The 21,097-nt window shown below is 38.3% G+C and overlaps 1 protein-coding gene across 1 annotated transcript in view; it reads right to left on the reverse strand.

Moving 5' to 3' along the window:
• Window positions 1–21,097, reverse strand: part of USP9X (ubiquitin specific peptidase 9 X-linked) — a 67,566-nt gene that overhangs the window by 14,747 nt on the left and 31,722 nt on the right. Inside the window, exons 12-31 of the mRNA XM_053386905.1 lie at window positions 19,732–19,938; window positions 18,673–18,809; window positions 17,711–17,844; window positions 17,016–17,103; window positions 15,037–15,379; window positions 12,043–12,138; window positions 11,454–11,665; window positions 10,614–10,854; window positions 10,234–10,383; window positions 10,014–10,134; window positions 9,397–9,527; window positions 8,616–8,894; window positions 8,287–8,412; window positions 7,614–7,739; window positions 6,578–6,744; window positions 5,596–5,704; window positions 4,103–4,249; window positions 3,759–3,905; window positions 2,475–2,697; window positions 906–1,126 (exon numbers count right to left, since the gene is read on the reverse strand). Of these exons, the coding sequence (XP_053242880.1) occupies window positions 906–1,126; window positions 2,475–2,697; window positions 3,759–3,905; window positions 4,103–4,249; window positions 5,596–5,704; window positions 6,578–6,744; window positions 7,614–7,739; window positions 8,287–8,412; window positions 8,616–8,894; window positions 9,397–9,527; window positions 10,014–10,134; window positions 10,234–10,383; window positions 10,614–10,854; window positions 11,454–11,665; window positions 12,043–12,138; window positions 15,037–15,379; window positions 17,016–17,103; window positions 17,711–17,844; window positions 18,673–18,809; window positions 19,732–19,938 (3,405 nt within the window). The remainder of the gene's footprint in view (window positions 1–905; window positions 1,127–2,474; window positions 2,698–3,758; window positions 3,906–4,102; window positions 4,250–5,595; window positions 5,705–6,577; window positions 6,745–7,613; window positions 7,740–8,286; window positions 8,413–8,615; window positions 8,895–9,396; window positions 9,528–10,013; window positions 10,135–10,233; window positions 10,384–10,613; window positions 10,855–11,453; window positions 11,666–12,042; window positions 12,139–15,036; window positions 15,380–17,015; window positions 17,104–17,710; window positions 17,845–18,672; window positions 18,810–19,731; window positions 19,939–21,097) is intronic.

Genomic DNA, 21,097 nt, shown 5'->3' on the forward strand with positions numbered 1-21,097 from the left:
TTGCACCCACTTACTTCCACCTATGTATGTGGACATCTATACTCATGTACAAAAACAAGACTCGTGGGAAGCAGCCCTCATGGTTGGTTTGTTTTTTTACTCTTTTTTCAGAGTAAATACAATCAAGATGATTTATTGTCATTATACTTTTATCCCATTACCCATTATAATTGACCCTTATTACTAAATCTCATATACCGAAAAGGGGGAAATGTTATTTTAATTAATAACAACCACCAAAGAGTTATTGTTATTACTTATTGACAATAATAAGTGTCTTATGGCACTTTAAAGACTAACAAAAAGCTTCTGCCGTAATCAATATGCTAGTCTTTAAGGTGTCGTAAGACTGTTTTTGCTTAAGAAAACTAGCACATCAATTCTTCAAAAATTGCTACATTTTACTGAAAATATGCTTTCTACAGCTGTCAATATAAAAGAAAACTGCAGATTAATTAATAAAAAAGCTAAATAAAATGTATCACTAACATTATTAAAGAATAGTTCCAGAAATCAATTGAACTACTCTGAGTATGACCTTACTTGGGTGTCACCCAATGGGTTGAGATCTTTGTGTTTAATTAGACAATAAAAAGCAGCATGGGACTACCAACTTTCTATTGCTTATTTATAGCAATATCAATTGTTTTGATAGTGGGCATTCTATTGTGTTGCACCAGTTTGTAATTGTTCTCTGGTTTTCACAAACAGTATCACTTTATGGTCTGTGCCCCCTGCCCCCAGTGGCCATAAATTCCTTTTTATTTCTCTTTAAGTCATCTATCAATTCTGAGTATGTGAAAAGTTGAATATCTCCCATTAAAACTAGATATACAGTATAGAGCTATGGGAGGAGGGAAAGTCTTAAACTACATTAAAATTTGTCAAGAACAATATAGTGTTACCTCGTTGTCTTGCTTCTCATCTCCAGACATATCATCATCTACGTCACTTCCTGTGCCTTCAATTGCAAGGATTCCATTCCTGATGGCAGGAATCATGTACAGCTGCTGAATGACAGAATTCATGTAGCAAGTGGCACCTGCATTTTTTAGCCCTACAAATCCCTTTGGTGGTCGTGGTCCAACAGGTGGAAGATACTCCCATTCTGTTAGTGCTTCACAAGCTAGGAGAAATCAATTGTATTCGAAAATTAGCTCAGCTTCTGAATAAAACTATACACTTCTTAACAGCCATTAGCTTAATACCCTAGTACTGAATAAGTTCATTTCAAGGCCTGTTCAAGTGATCAATGAGACTTAAGGTAAAGGTAAAGGGACCCCTGACCAATAGGTCCAGTCGTGACAGACTCCAGGGTTGCGCGCTCATCTCGCTCTATAGGCCGAGGGAGCCGGCGTTTGTCCGCAGACAGCTTCCGGGTCATGTGGTCAGCATGACTAAGCCGCTTCTGGCAAACCAGAGCAGCACAAGGAAACGCCGTTTACCTTCCCGCCGGAGCGGTACCTATTTATCTACTTGCAATTTAACATGCTTTCAAACTGCTAGGTTGGCAGGAGCAGGGACCGAGCAACGGGAGCTCACCCCGTCGCGGGGATTCGAACCGCCGACCTTCTGATTGGCAAGTCCTAGGCTCTGTGGTTTAACCCACAGCGCCACCCGCGTCCCAATGAGACTTACTAAGTATATATTCTTATTCCAGTCCTTGGCACACAAAATCTCAGGTTTGATATTTGCATTTAATCAAAATGAAGCCTACAATAAAAAGCAGCTAAAAATTGAGTACCCCTTAAATCAGGGATAGTCAACATGGTGCCCATCAAGTGTTTTGGACACTACAATGCCTACTCCTGTTTTAAATAACTATACTATTTAGAGATCACTAGCATTATTGAGAGATTTGTAAATCAATTTATTAGCTTGCTTATACTAGGCCTGTAAACAAATGGGACAGGATTCAAAGATCTATGGTGGGTCTTAGCACCAATGGGAGCATCCTTCCATGTATTTTCCCTGTCCTCCCCCAAAACACACACACACACACACACACACACACACACACACACACACACACACAACCTTAGACCATTGGGTGCCTCTGAAGCAGCCTCAGATGTCAGTAATATCCTTTACTGAAATGGAAAATCCTACTACAAATGCCTATGTCTATACAGAAACTGCTTCAATATGCAAAGCATGCATCCCAACCATAGATACTATTTTCTATGCATTTCATCTTAGGAATTATAATTAATATATCTGGCAATTACTTCAAGGAAAAGACAAATGGTTATATCCAATGTCAATTAGAACACTCAATGACATTAATGGACTTGTTACTTGTCACTGATTTCAAATGGGTCTACATCATTGGATATCAAACAAAATACCATTTTGGAAAAGCAAAAAATATATGCAATTATTTGATTTCCAATAATGTCTAAAGCATGACAAATATTTAAAATCAACATAAGCTTCATATTAAATAAAGCATAAAATCTATGAAAAGTACTTACTAGTTATTGCGGTGCCTATATAATACATTTCAGTCAAAGTATCTACTATTTGTTTGAGATTTCGGACACAGCCCACTGCAAGTGCTACTAGCAACTCAAATCCAGCATTAATAGTAGCTGGGGAACTACAGACTGGTATGGCCTGCTCAGCGGGCAATTCTCCATTCCTCATGTACTGTAAGTAAACATTCGAGGCTGGAAAGATGAAATCATCTATTAACTCCTGAAAAACAAAAAAGGGAAAGGGAAAAAAATCAAGTTATCCATAATTTTATTGCCATTTATATACTGTTTTTAATTCAAAACAGCAAACTGGTCAACACATAAACAATTAAAATACACAATGAGAAATACATCTCATAACTTCACACAATAGCAAGACAATACAATTCAATAGATTATTCCACAACTCAAAAAGATTCAAAATCCAGTAAGAAAGCCTGAGTGAAGAGTTTATCTTCTGTCAAAGTGTTTACTGATGATGCTAGACACACCTCCAGAGGAAGGGAATTCCACAAGAAGGGCATCACAAATGAGAAGGCCCTTGCCTGGGTCTCATTCAGCAGCAGCAGTCGGAAAAAGGCCCCCTCCAAAGATCTTAATGGCCCGTCTAACACATACAGAAAAATGTGTTCTATCACACAGGCAATACCTGAACCTGGATTACCTAATACCACAAAATGTCTCATGACTTTAAACCTTTGGGGGTCAACTACTAGAAGGAACGGAAGCCTGAACAAGGATTCCAAGGCAAAAAGGAAACCTAGCACCATTTTCCTGAGTCTAAGAAACAGCCCACTTGCCCTCTATAATTTACATACACCCAATCCTAGCCCTTCCAATCCTTTAGCCATGCTCCAGCATGATCAAAATTCATAGGAAATGTTTAAAAAACCCCACAATGGATAGCACACTGAATTGAGCCAATCTATTACTGTACGGTAATGCTAAATCATGCAACTCTGCCTGCCCTGGGCAGTACAAAGGGACAAGTCATCAATGAAGTCCTTCTTCACATTAAACTGAGAAGTTCTGAATTCCATCTTTATCTCACAGTATAATACATCATTCACTTTTGCCTTTGATTTGTTAAAAAGTGGGTTTCTCACAAGATTATCAGCAGCAATTTTATGATGGACTGAATTCATACATTTCTATAAAAACCATTTCCTGCTCTCCTAAAAATTATTCAAATTTAATGAAATCTATATGTTTGTTTACAAGGTCCTACTTACCAAGCTACTTCATTATGATTTTAGTTTTTTCCATATAGCAATTACTTACTTTAATGAGATTAGCACCTCCTTTTTCACATCCAATATGGTACTTTTTTTCAGGAGTTTGAAATGCCAATAATTCCTTTGTTACTCCAAGGTGACCTTCTAAGATAGTCTCTTCTACACCTGTTTCTCCTGTTCTTTTCACTTCATCCTAACAAAAGAAAAGAAAAAGAAAGAAAAAACGCTGTGTCACAAGTTCTGGGAACTCACTTTAAAATGAAAATATATACTGCTACAACTCATTACAAATATGCTCCCACCTTCTGTCTTATAAACATGGTAGATAAAACATAAATGTTAACAGATAAAACAATCAGTAAAATTAATAAAACTAACAACAAAACTTACCCTAATCCTTTTAAGCCAGTCTATTTCATTATTAAGCAGAACTTCAGCATTGGGCACATTAATATTACTATTGTATGCATAATTAAGAAGATGTCTTAATAGAGTAAAGTAGTCCCCTGAATGCTTAGCACGTTCTCGTGCAGTACTCTGTAAGAGAAAGAGGTCATGAGTAAATTCAAAAAGGTAATTTACATTAACAGCAACACAGAATGTTTCTTAAAGCAAGAGTGGCGACCTCTTTAGCCCTTCTCCATCACTTGACATGTAAGGGAGAGGTGGGTCTTGCAAGCAAAAACAACATGGAGACTTCTCCAGCACACTGCCTTTACTTGACATTGGGGAGGAGACTTGCAAAAACCTTTGCAGATCTCTCTCCCCCCCCCCACCTTTCCCTTTTAAATACCTTATATTGCATGGATCTAACTCCCATCTCTACTCTTTGCTCATTAGCTGATGTGGAGATTAAATCCTAATGTCTAGGCGGTGTGATCCTCTTGTCTACTGGGACCAGGATCGCACAACCAATGCAATATTGAATCCTGCGCTTTCACCTATCTGCTGACATTGCTAGTGATGATGGCTAATGATTGGGTGGCCATGATTTGCGGGGGGAAATCTAGTGGGCCAAATGGACCGCCTGGAAGACCAAGATTAACCTGTGGGTTAATCTTCCCCACCCCCGATGTAGTTCAGAATCCTGTTCTCACAGTTGGCCTATGCAACCAGATGGCTTATGCAAAGTCCCCAAACATGACCTGAGTGCATACTGCTCTGATAGCATGAATCTGTCAAATTCCCTTTTAAAACCATCCAAGTTGGTGGCCATCATAGTTTACCTATGCTCTCCCTAACTAATGACCATGTGGGAGCTGATGGGAGTTGCAGTCCAACAATACCTGTAGTATCACAGGTTAGCCACCTGTCAAACAGTCCAAAAATGTAGGAGATTATAAATGTAATTGGAGATTTAAAGAAATTAACAAAACCAATGGGTTGCATCCAAAAGCAGGATTAATGTCAGCTGCCTCAACCCAAGTTTCAGCAATTCCGCCTCTCACTGTGCCCCACCAACGCACTCCAGACCTTTCATGAAGGTCCACCAACCCCCAAGAGGGGAAAAATGACCTACTGCAAAAGCAACCTTCTTTCTACATCAATTGGCTGCAACTCAAAGGGCTCCAATTCAAACCACCTTGAATGTTTTCATGTGTATACCGATTTGTGGACCTGGTTTCAAAGCTAGGAACAGCTCCAGTTGATTGTAGAATTAATCATGACACTGGTATCAGTGATAAAATGCTCAAGGCTCATAACACTGAATGTGGGGCTCAGAAGAAAAAGCAAATGAAATACATAATACTATCTTAATTTCTGTATTTCAAGTATTATCTGTTAACTGCACTGAGCTATTGGAAAGTATCTATAAAAATCTATTGCAGGAAATTCTTATAGACATCAGTGTAAGTAACAATGTGGAGTTTTAAATGCCTTACCCCTAAAACAGTGAACAACAGAGTTATAAAGAAAAGCAGAGGTCTCTGTCCCATACAACATCTGGTAGCCATTAGGAAGAACTGTTCCTGTGCCATCTGACGAACAGTTCTGAAAAAAAATTAACCAGAAAAAAAATTAAATTAATACAGATACTTTGTAAACAAGACAAATCTTATTTGAGATTTGCTGGACAGTTTCCCTGCATGTTCATCAGCAGTGTCACTGCTTTCCCAGTTCCGAGGATTCAGGGAAGAGGAATTTAATTTGAAATGTGCATTATGAAGGTGCTGTCAGATTCCAAAGAGACCACTGGAGATGCGGGTCTTCCAAGTAGCAGTGGGCATGCAGACTTGCAGGTGTAGAAGGGTGACAAGGGAAGCTGTGTTTTGTGAAGGCACTTGAACCAAAAAGGACCAAATGCAATGGCACTTATAAGTTATTTAGTTGACAGAAAACAAAAACAAGAGCCTGAACACCAGATCCATAAAGGGCAGGAGATCACCTGTCCTTTCTGATGAATGTTAAATGTGGAATCTGTGATAGCCCACAAATTGGTTCTGATAGTTTAGAATCAAGGATGTCCATCACATCTGTAACATTTTGGGGAATGATAAATATAGATATTTGAGAATCGTTCTTTAAGAGATAAGACATAGCCAGTTGTGGGCACACTTCATCTGAAATGTTGGGAGTTTATGACATCATAATTGTTGCTGCTCTCCTTTGGCTTCTAGCTGAAAATCTGGATCCATTAGGTGGGATTGACCTAACCAGTCCTATCAGTGAAAGCTCTGTGCAATCACATTTGCTTGTACAGAAGGGCTTTTGCCTCTTCACCATACCACAGTTATAGTGATAGCCATTATGATCTAGAGATATACAAATGAAATCACAGCCCAGCAAGTGTACTTTGAATTGGGCATCTACAGTCGCCTGCTGCCACCTAGAGTCAGCAACTGTGAGATGAAAAAAACCACTTACTTGCTGTGACAGTGCAACAACAAGTCAATGATAAATGTCTGCCAAGCTTTTTCTTTGCTAAGTGCATCCAGCGCTGTTGGAATCAAGGCAAAACAAAGGGTCATCACTTCGAGTGCTTCACAGCAAACTTGTTCATCTTCTGCATCTGGTTCATTGCCTGCATTTGTCTGTAAAATTAATCAGAAATAAGTGACATTAAACAGGTATGGAAGAGTAACTAATGATTTTCTTAACTGTTCCCTTCAGATACAAACCAATACTGAGAACAAACATCTACTTACTACAACCTACAGCCTGAGTAAGGCCTACAACTGAAACAGGGATTAATTATAATAATGTGGTCTGATATCTTATTTACAGCCATACATACAAACATGAATTCTGACACAATGCTGAAATTATGTGAAAGGGGAAAGGCATTAGTGAAAAGGCAGGGGGAATAAAGTAATAAATAAAAAATATTTTTTACATTTATATCCCGCCCATCTGGCTGGGTTTCCCCAGCCACTCTGGGCAGCTTACAACATATATAAAAATGTAACAAAACATCAAAAAACAAAAAACAAAAAAAAATCCTATAAAAGCAACAAACAAACCAACAGATCAATAGAAATGAAAAAGAAGAAGAAGACCCAAATTAAAATAACCGCCAACCCCAACTAAACGTTTTACCAACACCAACCCGAAAAAAACAAAACAGGGGAACCAAACTGTTTAAATCGTTTTAGCCAGTTGCCCCAACCCAAGAATTCTCCATCCACATGGGACTGTAAAAAGGCACTGAGACTGCTACGAAGTTATGCTTCAATGAGGTAACACTGAAGTGCTTTCTTAAAAGCTATAAAGGCATTCTCTCAACAAAAGTGCCAGCAAAGTAACTACCAACAATTTAACTCAGAAATCTATTAGATGAAAATTATTTAAAATCATATAAAAATGCTTACAATTTCTAAACAGGCCACTTGAAGTCTAAATTTCCTAGGATAGCCCTTATCAAAGATCAGTTTGAGAGAAAAGGTTGCTTAGGATTTCTTACCTTCTCATAAATTTTACTAATATCCTCATTTGAACTGAATACCAGCTGTACTGATCCACATCCTGAAGCCCAAACTATTTTCTGCACTGCTCTAATAACACAAATATCAGGGATATATTTTGAAGCCTAAAAATAGAAAGATAGCATCAAATATAACTGTTCCAAATGTTTTTACTTCAGACAGGGAGAAAGAAGCATAGAGAGCAAGAGTAAAAAAAGCAAACACTTAATACATTTCCCACAAATCTGAATCCATGCGTCTGTATTCTTGCACTGAAGCTCATACCAAGTCCATCTGGCCCTGTACTGTCAACTTGGGAAGTGGTTCTCCAGGGTCTCTAGCCAAAGTCTCTCTCATCACCTACTACCATGTATTTTTAAAACGGCACTGAGCTGTGAATTTCTGAATGCAAAGCATGTGCTCCTCTCGAAAGGGACAGTATCCTGGCACAGGGATACAAATCAGCAACTACAGAACCAGGAAGCGTTAAGGTGTGACCATATGCCACCAAGGAAGTTCCTTCTACTTTGTCAGGTTGCACACCAGAGATAGGCTTCCATTAAGGATATATAAGCAACTGCTGAGGAAAGTACAGATTCTCCTCTCCCACTCCCCAAGTCACTGCCTTAAGCCTAAATCAGGAACTGAGGGAATAGTGAAAATTATACTAACCTCATCAGATATTTGCTGTGCAAGGCGTATTGCTACATTTCTTAGCATGCACTCTGAGGTTGGGTTGGGAATGTTCTGTAGAGCAGTTTGCAACACCACTGCTTGATCATGAGTTGCTTGGTTGATCTGGAACAATTTATTTTCAATATTTTAAAGAAAGAATATACTATCTTCAACTGTAAAAATTTAACATGGTTGAGAAAAAATGTATTTCTACAGCCATTTACAAATTAAGCAATACTAGTCAATATCAGACTTTAAATATTTACTGGTTATCAGATCACAATAAAGCATTTACAATTTTGCTTTAAGAACAAAGTTAACATTACCTGTGACATTGGGCTTGTGCCCTCTACAACTGGCTGACAAGCTTCCGCCACAGCTCTCACATGGCCATAGCCAATTGCAGTTAGCAATAGTTTTGCTATTTTTAGAGCATTTAGGTAGGCACCCCTTCTTGTTTCCATATCTGCATTTGGCAGGAAGTTATTTCTGGTCAGCATACTCAGCACAAGAGGTAAGCCACCACTTTTTAAGAAGTTGTACTGGAAGTCAGTGGCATCTTCTCCCAGAGGTAAATTGGCAGGCATTAACAAGGCATAAACTACCTGCAAGGGGGAAAGAAGTGGGAGAAAGAAAACAGGAAAAATAATTCGGCAAACTTTTAAACTAAGTATACTGAAATGCAAGATGAGAGGATGGTTTTTGCATATTTGTTTCCTTTATATTTTGTGATGAAGCTCTTTTCTCCATGAGCAACCTTCCCCACAATCCAGTCCTATGGGAAGGCCTTGCAGTACAGTCATACCTCGTGTTGCATTAGGTTCATGTTGTGTCTTTTCGGCTTGAGAACGTGGCAAACCCGGAAGTATATACATCCAGGTTTCACCGCATGTGCATACGCAGAAATGCTCTATTGCACTCTGCGCAGAAGTGCTGCTCTAGTTGCAGACTTTTCGGGGTGCAAATGGCACCCCTGAACAGATCGTGTCTGCAACTAGAGTTAGCACTGTACTCTGCAATTTGGGTGTGATGCCTGAATTCAGTGTAAAAATAATACTATAAGGAAAATTTCAAGTATCAAAATATTAAAAATGAGATATTACAAACCTCTGTAAGATATAGCACTTGTGATGCAGAAGGGCCGAAGAAAAGAGAATCAAGGGATGGACTAAGGCTGCTGTCTCCAAGTTTTGCATGGTCTAAACAAATAGCTCTTAGTTTTTCTACAGTAGTGTTATCTGGAATAAAAGCACAATTTAAAGATGTTTCTTCCCACAGAGAATACAATATAGATTTCTGAAGCACTTTTGGAAAGTGTAATACATTGAAACTGCAAAGGAATAGATAGCACTGAAGAACATGGAGAATTTTTGTCTTTTTTTCTTTGAAAATCACATTTTGCTTCAGTCCCAAGACAAATGCTGCAAACTGGAGAGATGGCATGCACTATAAATTTTCCATGACCACCTCTTTCAAAGAACCCCAAAACCAGTTTGAGGAAAAGCAGCTTGATACTCGCTTTGAACTTTCTGGAGTGGAAATGGCAACAGTGTGTGCACTATTGCTCTGACTACTGCTTTTAAACACTCACACAGATGAATCCCCACACTGATTTTGAACTTGGATAGTTAAACATGCAGTTTGATTGTTTTGTACAGGTAGCTTCTAAGATGCTCTACATTTCACTTTCTATAAATAGAAAATACACTGAAAATAAATTTTACCTGGTGGCATCAATTTCATAAGGATCCGTGCACCATCTCTAAGAGGTGGCATATTTAGGCTACAGCCTAGGTCTGCAACTTGCCAAAGAAACGAGATATATCTAGGATGCAGTGACATGATCTAAAATAAAAGTAAAAACCTGTCATGAGATACCAGCTCCTAATATCAGATAATAAATTTCAGTCTATAATTTTGAGTGTGTGTCTGTTCTTTACTTACAACTCCAGGCAAGCAACTTTCAACTTCTGGGTTTGGACCATCACTATAGTGATTGCCATGGTTGCCTGGAGAACCAGTCGAGGAATCAGATGAGCTATCAGGGCTTGAAGGCATATTGGAACTTATCTGTGTAAGCTTGGCTGTAATTAGCTGGGGGGTGGGGAGTAATAGAAAGTGATAAAATGGAGAGATTGTACAAAATTGTTAAAACGGTTATCTTTCTAATAGCAAACTTGACTAAATATATTAAACTGTTAATACCATAGCTACTCACAAAGCATGCCATTATTTCAAATTATATTTATGCATTCATTTACCTTTCAACAGAGAACTTTCAAAAATAAGTAAGCTGATCAATATATGATATTTACAGTACTTACTGTTTTATCTTTGAGATTTAATTGTCCAATTAATTTTCTATCATCTGCCGGATCTACTAGCTCGCCTCCAATAAATAATTCTACTTTTGTATGTGCACTGTTGGCTTTAATACGATTGAGAATGCAACGTCTAACTGAACCAATCGTGTCATTTGTATGGGACCAAACATCCAAGTCTTCCACTTGCCGGCCTTGATTTGGAAAACGAACTACCAGAGAGATGTGTTTACCACGAAAAGCTCTGAGAAAAAAAGATAAAGATAATACCAATTAAAACAATCAAAAATCTTTAAAAGCGTTTACTACTGCCAGGGAGAATTATAGGACTAAATTTATATTGGGGCAATTCCTTTAATAGGCCAGCCAAAATGTCACATTAGAACAATACCTAATAATTGTTCCAATCATGGTATTTTGCTGACATAGTTGACTTTACTTGTTAAGTTTTATTTTATTTTCAAAGGATTACAACACTCCAATAAAACTGGAATTCAAAAAATTTTGCTTACTTTTTAACAATTCTTCTACTTGTTTGCTAGACTAAAGGGGAATAAATCTGAAAAGGTTATCTACAGCATATAATCTGTATAATGGCCTGCATACAAAAAATGAATGGATTATCTTTTGCCTTTATGTATGTGGCAAAGAAATCAGAAATACAAGATTTATGATTCTGCAAATATACTGTGTACTAATATATTCTACTAATAGATTACACAGACTATGTTATTAAAAGTTTTTGCACAATATGAGATGCATAGCAGAATCCTAACACCACAATTACTTGGAAAATTACTTAATATTGCATCCTAATTCACCAGTTTTGAAATTTCCACAAACCTTGACATTGGTAGAATTGTTCGCTCTTCGTGGTAATCACTGTCACATTCATTTATATATTCCCTTAAAACGGTCAACACTCGCACCATTCTTATCGCTTCTTGCCTTGCACAATTAATACTGTCTTTATCTCCATCCAAAACACACAAAGTATCATAGGATGCTTTCAAACGATCAAAGCAGGACTGAATGAAGTCTTCATGGATTACTACCTATGGAAAGGCCAAGAGATAGCTATATCTCAACAAAACAACATAAAAGGTCACAAGAGAGACAAACTAATCCTGCATCTGTAATTTGCATGGATGACACTCCTGAGCAGAAGATTCCAGCAACACTAATATTTTTAACAGGCTTCAGTGTGTCAACAGAATTTTGGGAATGATGAAAAAACATGGCAATTAACAACTTAAAAGCCATTTGTTAGTATGAATTCCTATTTGAATGAAGAGCCAGCTAAAGAAGAAATGTATGTTCTAAAATTTTACTTTTGTAAAATAGTCCTCAAGCAAAGCATACTAAGGAAGGATGAAAATGGTAAATGCTACCTATTTTTAAAAAACAACAACAGTTTTTTCCATAATTTTACCTGATTTACTTGCAATCTCGGACCAAGATTGGTATAGATTTCCTTTAGTAGATCTATTGCTCGACTGGCAATGTCATCACTTCCTTGAATTACAACCTAAGGCAGAAATATAAAGCATATACCACTTTAACTTAAGCATTATGGCCTATGAGAATAAAATCTCTAAGTGCAATCTTGACAAAAATATGTATATAAAATCTACTGCAAATGGTCTTATGACCCATTCTTGGCTTTGATACAACACACAGTATTATTATTTCATTTATGAACTATTTTCCATGAGGCATCCCAAAGTGATTTACAATTTTTTAAAAAGTCATTAGATTCGTCTAACATATGACAACATCGTACACACATAAAATAAATTTTCCCACCCTAGCCCATGAGATGAAGTTAAAGCAATACATCAGAAATAACATCAAAAGAACGTAATAAGCCCTATCCCAGACAACCATTTATATAGAAAGCAATATACAATTTATGCTAATCAAAAAGTTTTATAATGTGAAGGGAGTCTGATGTTTTCAGTTTTAGCCACATATATAACAAAGCTGTACCAATCAGTTACAAAATAATTTTATGGTTCAAACCTTGTGCCAATTTTATTTTATTAGTCTATTTCCCCCCAGATGCTATTTACCATACACTATTGTACCAGTCTGTCAAAGAAATACCTTCCGAGTTCTTCCAGTATCTCATTACAAGCCTGGCCAATAGTAAAAAATAACTTATCGGGGGTTTTAACTGTAAATTAGTGTTGCCTCCCATTAAAAGATTGAGCAGTGCCAGCTCTGAACATTTAGAGGTTTACTTGACCAGCAATTGTGATTTACAATAGAACATATATAAAAACAAAACAACTGTATAAATACAAACAAATTTAAATGACAACTATAAATAACAAACTTAAAACAGTAGCACCTACATAAAATCAATTCAAATACAAAATAAATACCAACTGGGACCAAGATTTTAGAAGGTTTGTAGAAAAAAAGGAATGTATTTGGAAGCTGCTGAAATGATAATGGAGAATGTGCCTGTCTGATATGCAATGTGAAGGTTTCCAAAGTGTAGGTGGCCCAATTTTTACATTGTGTGGAACAGACCCCCTGGCAGGATGCTCTCTCCTGCAGAATGGGTATGTAGGATATGAGGTGATTTTTTAGATACCCTGGTCCATATTTTATATGGGCTTTGTACACCAATACCAGCACCTGGAACCTAGTCTGGTAGCTTACTAGCAGCCTGTGCAATTCTTTCAGCAGTGGTGTCACATAATGATATTCTACCACAGTACAACTGCTGCATAGCTGCAGTTACTGGGTCAGTCTCAAGGGCAGCCCCAAATAGAATGCATTGCAGTAATCCAATCTGGAGGTTACCAACATATGGATGACAGTGGTTGGGCTGCAATGATCCAGAAACAGATGCAGCTATCTTTCCAACTGAAGCTGGTGTACTGCACTCCTAGCTCCCGAGGTCACCTAGACTTCTAGTGACTGAGAACCTGCTCCTTCAGGAGGATACAACCCATCCAAAGCAGGCAATTGACCAATTATCCAGGCTAGGAAATTGCTCATTCACAGCACCTCTGTATTGCCAGGATTCAGAGCCATAAAGGCACCACAAAGCGCAGGCACCAGTCCAGGGCTTGTAAGGCTTCTTCCAATTACAATTTTACAGAGAAATTGAGCTGGATGTTACAGAGAAATTGAGCTGGGTATCATCAACGTTTTCTGGACACCTCCTCTGGAACTATATTAACAGTGATACCAAGTTCTGCACAAATATGAGCAACCATACCCTGCAAGTGCCTTGCAGCATTGTCATTTTTCCAGGGGCAAACCTGCTGATTAAGTACTCCACTCCTGCAGGCTAAAGTAAAATGATTGCTCTATAGCTGGGTAATGCAAACATACCCCCTGCCCCGCCCTCCAACACCAATCCATCTACCAGTCATCCTTTTGTAAATAAAAAATCAAGGCTATGTCCTGTTATTTGTCAGGTCAATTCTGTACTGAGGCAGCCCCTTGGTTGCCATGGCAGCCATAATGTCCCAGGTAAGCATGGATTTTGAAATCACCAAGTCTGGGAATTTCCCAACCCCACACCCAACGTGGGTGGCGCTGTGGGTAAAAGCCTCAGCGCCTAGGGCTTGCCGATCGAAAGGTCGGCAGTTCGAATCCCCATGGCGGGGTGCGCTCCCGCTGCTCGGTCCCAGCGCCTGCCAACCTAGCAGTTCGAAAGCACCCCCGGGTGCAAGTAGATAAATAGGGACCGCTTACTGGCAGGAAGGTAAACGGCGTTTCCGTGTGCTGCGCTGGCTCGCCAGATGCAGCTTTGTCACGCTGGCCACGTGACCCGGAAGTGTCTCCGGACAGCGCTGGCCCCCGGCCTCTTGAGTGAGATGGGCGCACAACCCCAGAGTCTGTCAAGACTGGCCCGTACGGGCAGGGGTACCTTTACCTTTACCTTTTACACCCAAGACTACTTCTGCCAGTTTGGGTAGTGAGACAACTGGACTAATTGAACAGAGGGGGAAAATGAGAGCAAACTACATAATTGGCAGCTTTCCTGACACTGATTGCCATTCCTACAGAGAGAGCACTCCTTTTACAGTGTGACAGCAACGAACTGCCAAAGCCACAGTTGCAACCTGATACTCCACATATATAATGATGTCTTCAGGAAGCATTGTGTAGCTGCATGGACATAGCAGACTTCTGCAGCAGCACTAGAAAGAATAAATATCTGTGGCAAACTTCAAACATTCAACATCAAATGAGTTTTTCACCAAGCCACGTGCTGATTTTGCACTTTGTACAAATCACAGCGTATCAAAATAGGCAATGCGTAGCTGAAGTACACAGTAGAACTCACATGTAATAACAGCTGCAGAACTTTAATTTTATTGGCCTAACCATACAAACCAACTTTTTTGTCAAATTACTATAAACTACAACTTGAATAAGTTAGATGTACTTTTACACTTACCCTCCAAAGGTAATCTAATCCTATTAACTCCAAGTCATCCATCATATAGGCTCGTCTCTTTGCAACTAGCTTCCCTTCTCGACAGTTCACAGCTTTGAAGAAACGTTCAAAACATTTCATTCCATTTTCTGTTAAGAGTGAAGGGTCCAACTGAAGAACATTGTTTTCAAAGAAGTCTTTATTTATGTCAGGGTCTAAATCCGGTTCATCTCCCATGAGTTTAGAATACCATTTAAAACAGGCTTCACGATCACACAGGTAGACTGCATTTTCAGCTAAACACTTCCATATTTGTTTTGCCTGAGGAGCACAGAGCCATAGTTGACCATCCTTCAGTAAAAATCTAGCATGAAACAGAGAGAAACAAGAAGTCATTAAAATTAGAAATGTCGCTCTAATTCTATGAACTAACACTTGAAACTCAGTAGCTGATGCTGTTTTCAACTGTTCTCCAATGTATTCATACATTCTAGAATATTCCTCAATCACAGAAAAGAGAACAATCTATCTGGATTAAATAATATGCATATTATAAACTTGACATTTCACACAACTACTCTGTACACAAATGTCAGTCACATACTGACATGTGTAAGCAGGTAAAAGATGTTAGAATCCCAGCTATAAAAGAAAATTTGAGTTAAGCAAACAGATTGCCTTGGTATCATGTCAAGCAGCCCAGATAAATAGGTATTATGTACTTTTTTGGACTAGCTGGCAGCTTCAATTTCATTGAACATCCCCTTCAGTCCTACAAAAAAATTCCAGCTATTGATTTCCCGTAGATGCATCTGTCTCAGTACTATAAGCAGAAAAATGCTTCAATAACTATCCAAAGCAGAATAGAGCAGTAGAGAAAATTGTGTACAAATTGCATAGAGAAAATTGTGTGAATTTCACACAGAGCCTAACTACTGTGTCTAAAGAACAATTCTTATATCCAGTGGTCACACATGGATAAATAAAGGTATCTTCCCCCCATTAATCCCAACTGATACATTTCACACCTAGAAGGAACATGAGTAGTATCAGCCATAATCAGAACGTTTACCATTCCTCTCATGGTGTTATCTACTGCGAGTATTTAGGGGGGAAATGCTTTGTTATGCTTTTGATTAAACTGTATCTTCTTCAGGAGTGTTAAATAAAACATCCACCATCATAGTTAAGAATACGTGTGCTCTGATCTTAGTAGATTATTCTGGGCTTATCTCACCTAATATTCATGGCTTTTTTCTTTTAGCCAAGTGGTGTGTGTGTGTGTAAGCAGTAATTATAGGGATGTCAGAGTACACTTAAGTGAGGAACCTTATCTGTGGAATGGCCACTTGGCTAGAAATATTTATTCTCTCTATTTTCAGACCATAAGAACATTAGAACTTGACATGAGTCATCTTTTTCCTTGACCGAGGTACTGCATGCCTCTTTCTAATCCCTTGTATACGGAAAGGTTTCTAGTGTTATCACATATCATTGCTGTCCTACCATCAGAAAACCTGCTCCTTCAAACATGTTTTGATGAAAGAAGGGATATGTCAGCATCAGCTATACTCAGACTAAAAAGTGTACCAGTACACTCTCTGCCCCTATTCTTCTGGGGGCAGCAGAGCAATTAAGCAGTAACTCAACTAGTTAGAATAAAGATAATCAGTGCTTGCACTAGGAGCAATAGAGAGCTGGTATGTGGATAAATGAAAGCAGCCAGTGAGTCTTCATCTGTGACATGGGAATGAGACAAATAAAGGGATTGTGCATTCTAGCTGGTAAGACCTAGAACTAAAGAGCATGCAAGAGGAACTTGTTTCTAGCCATGTGCCTTACTGAGACCTTGTCTAGAAATAGATTCAGCCACAAGACAAATATCATTTTGTAGATCAGCTGTTCTCAATAGCAAAAAGGGGCATTCATTTTTTTGCTTTTTGAACAGCATAGATTGCTACTTTTACACCCAATGTAAAGCAAATATCACTAAAACCAACCGTAGGAAGTTCAGACGTTCTTGGACTTCTTGCACATGACTGTATCTACTCCCAGGTCTTACAGTTTGTGGATCGTATTCTCCATGCTCTGAAAATTTAATACAAGATATTATAATACGTTTTTTTTAATCCAACAGCAAAACCTTTTCAATTTTTCTCTAAAGGCCATCCCATTATGTCCAAGAAAGTGCTTAGGATTGCATACATTTTAAAGTTTCTTATCCAGTCTTATCTATTAAAAAGAGTATTTAATATTAGTGACAAGTTTTCTATTTGAAAGGTATATGTAAAGTTTACATTCTAACAACAATTTACTTTAACAAAATTACTTTGGAAAATTATCAGAAACTACCCAATATTAGATACAATATTTGAAGCAAATGTTGAAATTAACTTTTCCCGAAGTAGTTAAGCAAAATGTGGGAGATATAAATTTCAATCACAGCACATTTTATAACTATTGTAAAAATACACAAATGTACGCAAAACTGGCAGCCTTGCCAATAAAATTATTCTGCCCCTCCCCACCTCTATCAACGAATTATTTGCTTAAATATGTATAGTTGGGTCTGGAAAAATACCTAAAGTAGAATCTAGGTGGAAGGTGACTTTCCCACTTTCTTCAGCATATAAGGAAGAAATAAATAGCAATATATCTCATAATGTAGTTCTAGACAAAATTAAATTTAACTCACCTTTAGCATACTGTCTCATGCTTTCCATATACGCTGAAAGATTTTCTGCAACTAAAGTTACTAGAGCATGATTGTGCTGAAGTTGATTGATTAAGTCATGGCGATAAAACACATGGGGGCTTCGCTGAGTTTGACTGCAGTTTAAACACACACCAAAGTGTTACAAGTCCTGTTACTGAGAGTTTCAAACAATCCATTCCAAATGGCTGCCATATTGCAAAACTATGCACACTCCCTCCCAAAGCTCCTAATCCCCTTAGATATGAGAGGGGTTTGGGGACTTGAGCAGACCAATTAGTTCTCCCCAGTTCTGTCTCTTTTATTTTCATTGAATGCATTAAAATTCTGTATCTCAACTTCTCTCAACCATAGCATTGACATACTCATGCAGACTGCCAAGCTTCTGATTGCACTTTAAGTCTTTATTTCCCCCTACCCCAAGACAAGAGCTTCCCACAGAAAACACTGAAAAAAATCCAATGTTTCAGTATAATTGTGACTGGGCAACAGTGCCCTCACCCCAAGGTAACAGCAAAGACATGAGTTCTCATCTTCAGCATTCAGTGTGAAACAAGTTCCATCTTCAGACAATGGAGTGAGTTATTCCCAATTTTCTGGCTTCTATAGGCTTCAGCTTTACGAATGCCATAAGCCAATTAAACTGAAAGGAATGACCAGTGAGAACCAGGGGGAAATAATCTTATCATCAGGCAGGAGAGAGAAAATTGAGGAGACTTTGCTTGCCTCCCAGAGTTCTTTGCTCTCCTGCCTCAGTCATGTGATTATAAAAGTTACCCAACCCATCCATCTGGGTTATCAGCAACCATCTCAAATGGAATTGCATCCATTATGTATTAATATTTCCCATTATATTTCAGCAATACTAGTGGGATTATGTGAACTGTGTACCCTTTTCTAGCCCAACACATTAAAGAAATGAAAAGTTTATATTAAAGTCTCACCTCAAGTTTTGTGGTGCTTCACCAAACAAACTACAAATTTCCCTAATTTGTTTCAATGCAGGAATGACCCATTTATCATTTGTGCGAAGCTCTTCTATAAAACGATCTATCCATTGTATTTTTTGTGTATCTCGATCCTTAAAAAACAAATATTTTTATTTTAGCTTGCAACAATTAAGTAATTTTAAAGTGGTTTATCCATTTCTGGCTCCCTGTTAACTTGAAACTGAATCATTACCTTGTTAACTTGAAACTGAATCATTACCTTGAAACTGAATCATTAGGTTAGAAAACAGCCTACTAGAGAAGTTAACCAACAAACTCAAAAGAGCACAGGTAGAAGCAAAGGAGGGCACCTTCAGCCCAATATGGGTCTCCATCACATACACAGCACAACAGGACAATGACCAACCCTCCCCTGCAACATCTAATATCATTTGTTTTTATCCCTTTGGTGTCTGCTGCCCTGGTATCCTTTTGAGAGTAGGGCTGGGTACAAATTCAATACATAAATAATATGGACACCATGGCAAGCTCTTGTTAACACTAATCAAAAGGGAGGAAGACAAAGTGAAGCTTAAAGGGAGGGAGAACATATGCTACCCCATAGCTTGCTCATAATCCTCTAAGCTATGGTTAGGAGTAGCATCTGAAATGAGCTTTTTTATATCTACCCTCTTCCTTTATTTTTGTGAAAATAATACAACAGTCTTAATGCCACTATAGTATCAAACCCCAGTGTTAATACCAATGGGACTATGGATTATTAGACATACATGAATTAACCATGTGTTCACAAGTTCCCTTCATCACATGCTCTAATTTCAGTAAATTCCATCACCAAAAACAATTTTTTGTTACATCTGAACTGCCAAACTATGATTTTCATAACCCCTCTAAACCAGGGATGCAATCCTAGTCTGAAAGAATTCAACAGCAAGGTCACCATTTCATATTTAAGAGCAAACTAGTTGCTGTTAAGGAGAGAGAAAGGTAGGAACACACAAGCATAATGTCAGCCAGCCCAAAGACAATGACTACCAAACAGAATATATTTACCTGAGAACAACTATAATCTAAGATTTTAATGTGGGCACTGAGAGCCTGGTCCATGATATCAACTGGAACATCATCACTATGTGCTAAATTCCATAGAAGGTTCAGTACTTTGTGCGCCATCACACCATCTTTATCATCTTCTGCAAGACGGCGAATTAACTCAAGTAGCTTTTCACGCTGCTTTTTGCTTGCATTTGTCCAACTTGCCTAGAAAATAAAGGGACACCACCAGAATATTTTAATGTGGCCTGAAAATCAAAGGTATGTGAATTGAAATACTAAAAGTGTTAAAATTAAGTTATATTGTCATAATGCAAATTAAGATATGATAGTAATTCTACTGTTCTTTCCAGTAACACCAATTAGGATGTCAGCACTGAGTAGCTTACCAAAAAATGGAAGAACTAAGCTATTTTTAGATGGATTTTAGATGGATCACTTGAATGGATTTGTAATCAGTAATAATATTAATTGTTCAGTGACTGCATTTCACAGTAATAGGAAATAATAGGAAGTCAGACAGAAAGGCCTCTTCTTCTCCCATTCAAAATAAATCCATGGCTCTGCTTCAGCAGAAGAGCAGAAGCCAAGCAAAATTTACTTTGTTACCCAAGATTGTTAAGAATTGCCCTACTGAATCAGGACAAAGTCCCATCGACACCAGCATCAACTTCTAAGTGGCCAAACAGACTATGGGAAGTTCACACACAGTAGATGACCACAATATGCACTTGTGAATACCAGCAACAGGTATTCAAAAGCGTACTGCCTGCAACAATGGATGCCATACACAGCCTCCATGGCTAGCAGCTATTGATGGCCTCATCCTCCATGAATTTGCCTACTCCTCTTTTAAAATCATCCAAATTGGTGGTCATCTCTACACCTTCTAGGAGTGAATTCTGTTGTTTATGCCTTAAGTGAAATAATACTTCATTTTGCCCATCTAGAATCTTCCAATATTAGCTTCACTGGATGACCCTGGATTATTATGAGAGGGTGAAAAAGAAGCATTGGTCATGAGTGTGAAGGGGATATCTGTGTGCACATAAATCTGCTGTTGTTATAGGACTTCGGCACCACCTGGTGGTTGATGGCGAAACTGCTGCTCAAACAAAGGCTTCCTTTGTTGCATTCTCCCACCAGCCCTCAATTTTACTATAAGCCAAAACATCCCAGAGTACTGGACAGAAAATACGGTTTCTTGACCCCCTTCATCCTTTGCAAATTCATCTTCCACCCACTAAAACATGCACACTAAGCACTGAGAGGCTGCTTTTCCACATGACGAAACATAACATTTGCTCCTCCCAATTCGGTGAAGTACAAAAAACTCAGGCCTCTGGAGGAGCTTAGCCTATCCAGT

Source organism: Podarcis raffonei, chromosome 4 (genome assembly GCF_027172205.1).
Source record: "Podarcis raffonei isolate rPodRaf1 chromosome 4, rPodRaf1.pri, whole genome shotgun sequence".
NCBI lineage: Eukaryota > Metazoa > Chordata > Lepidosauria > Squamata > Lacertidae > Podarcis > Podarcis raffonei.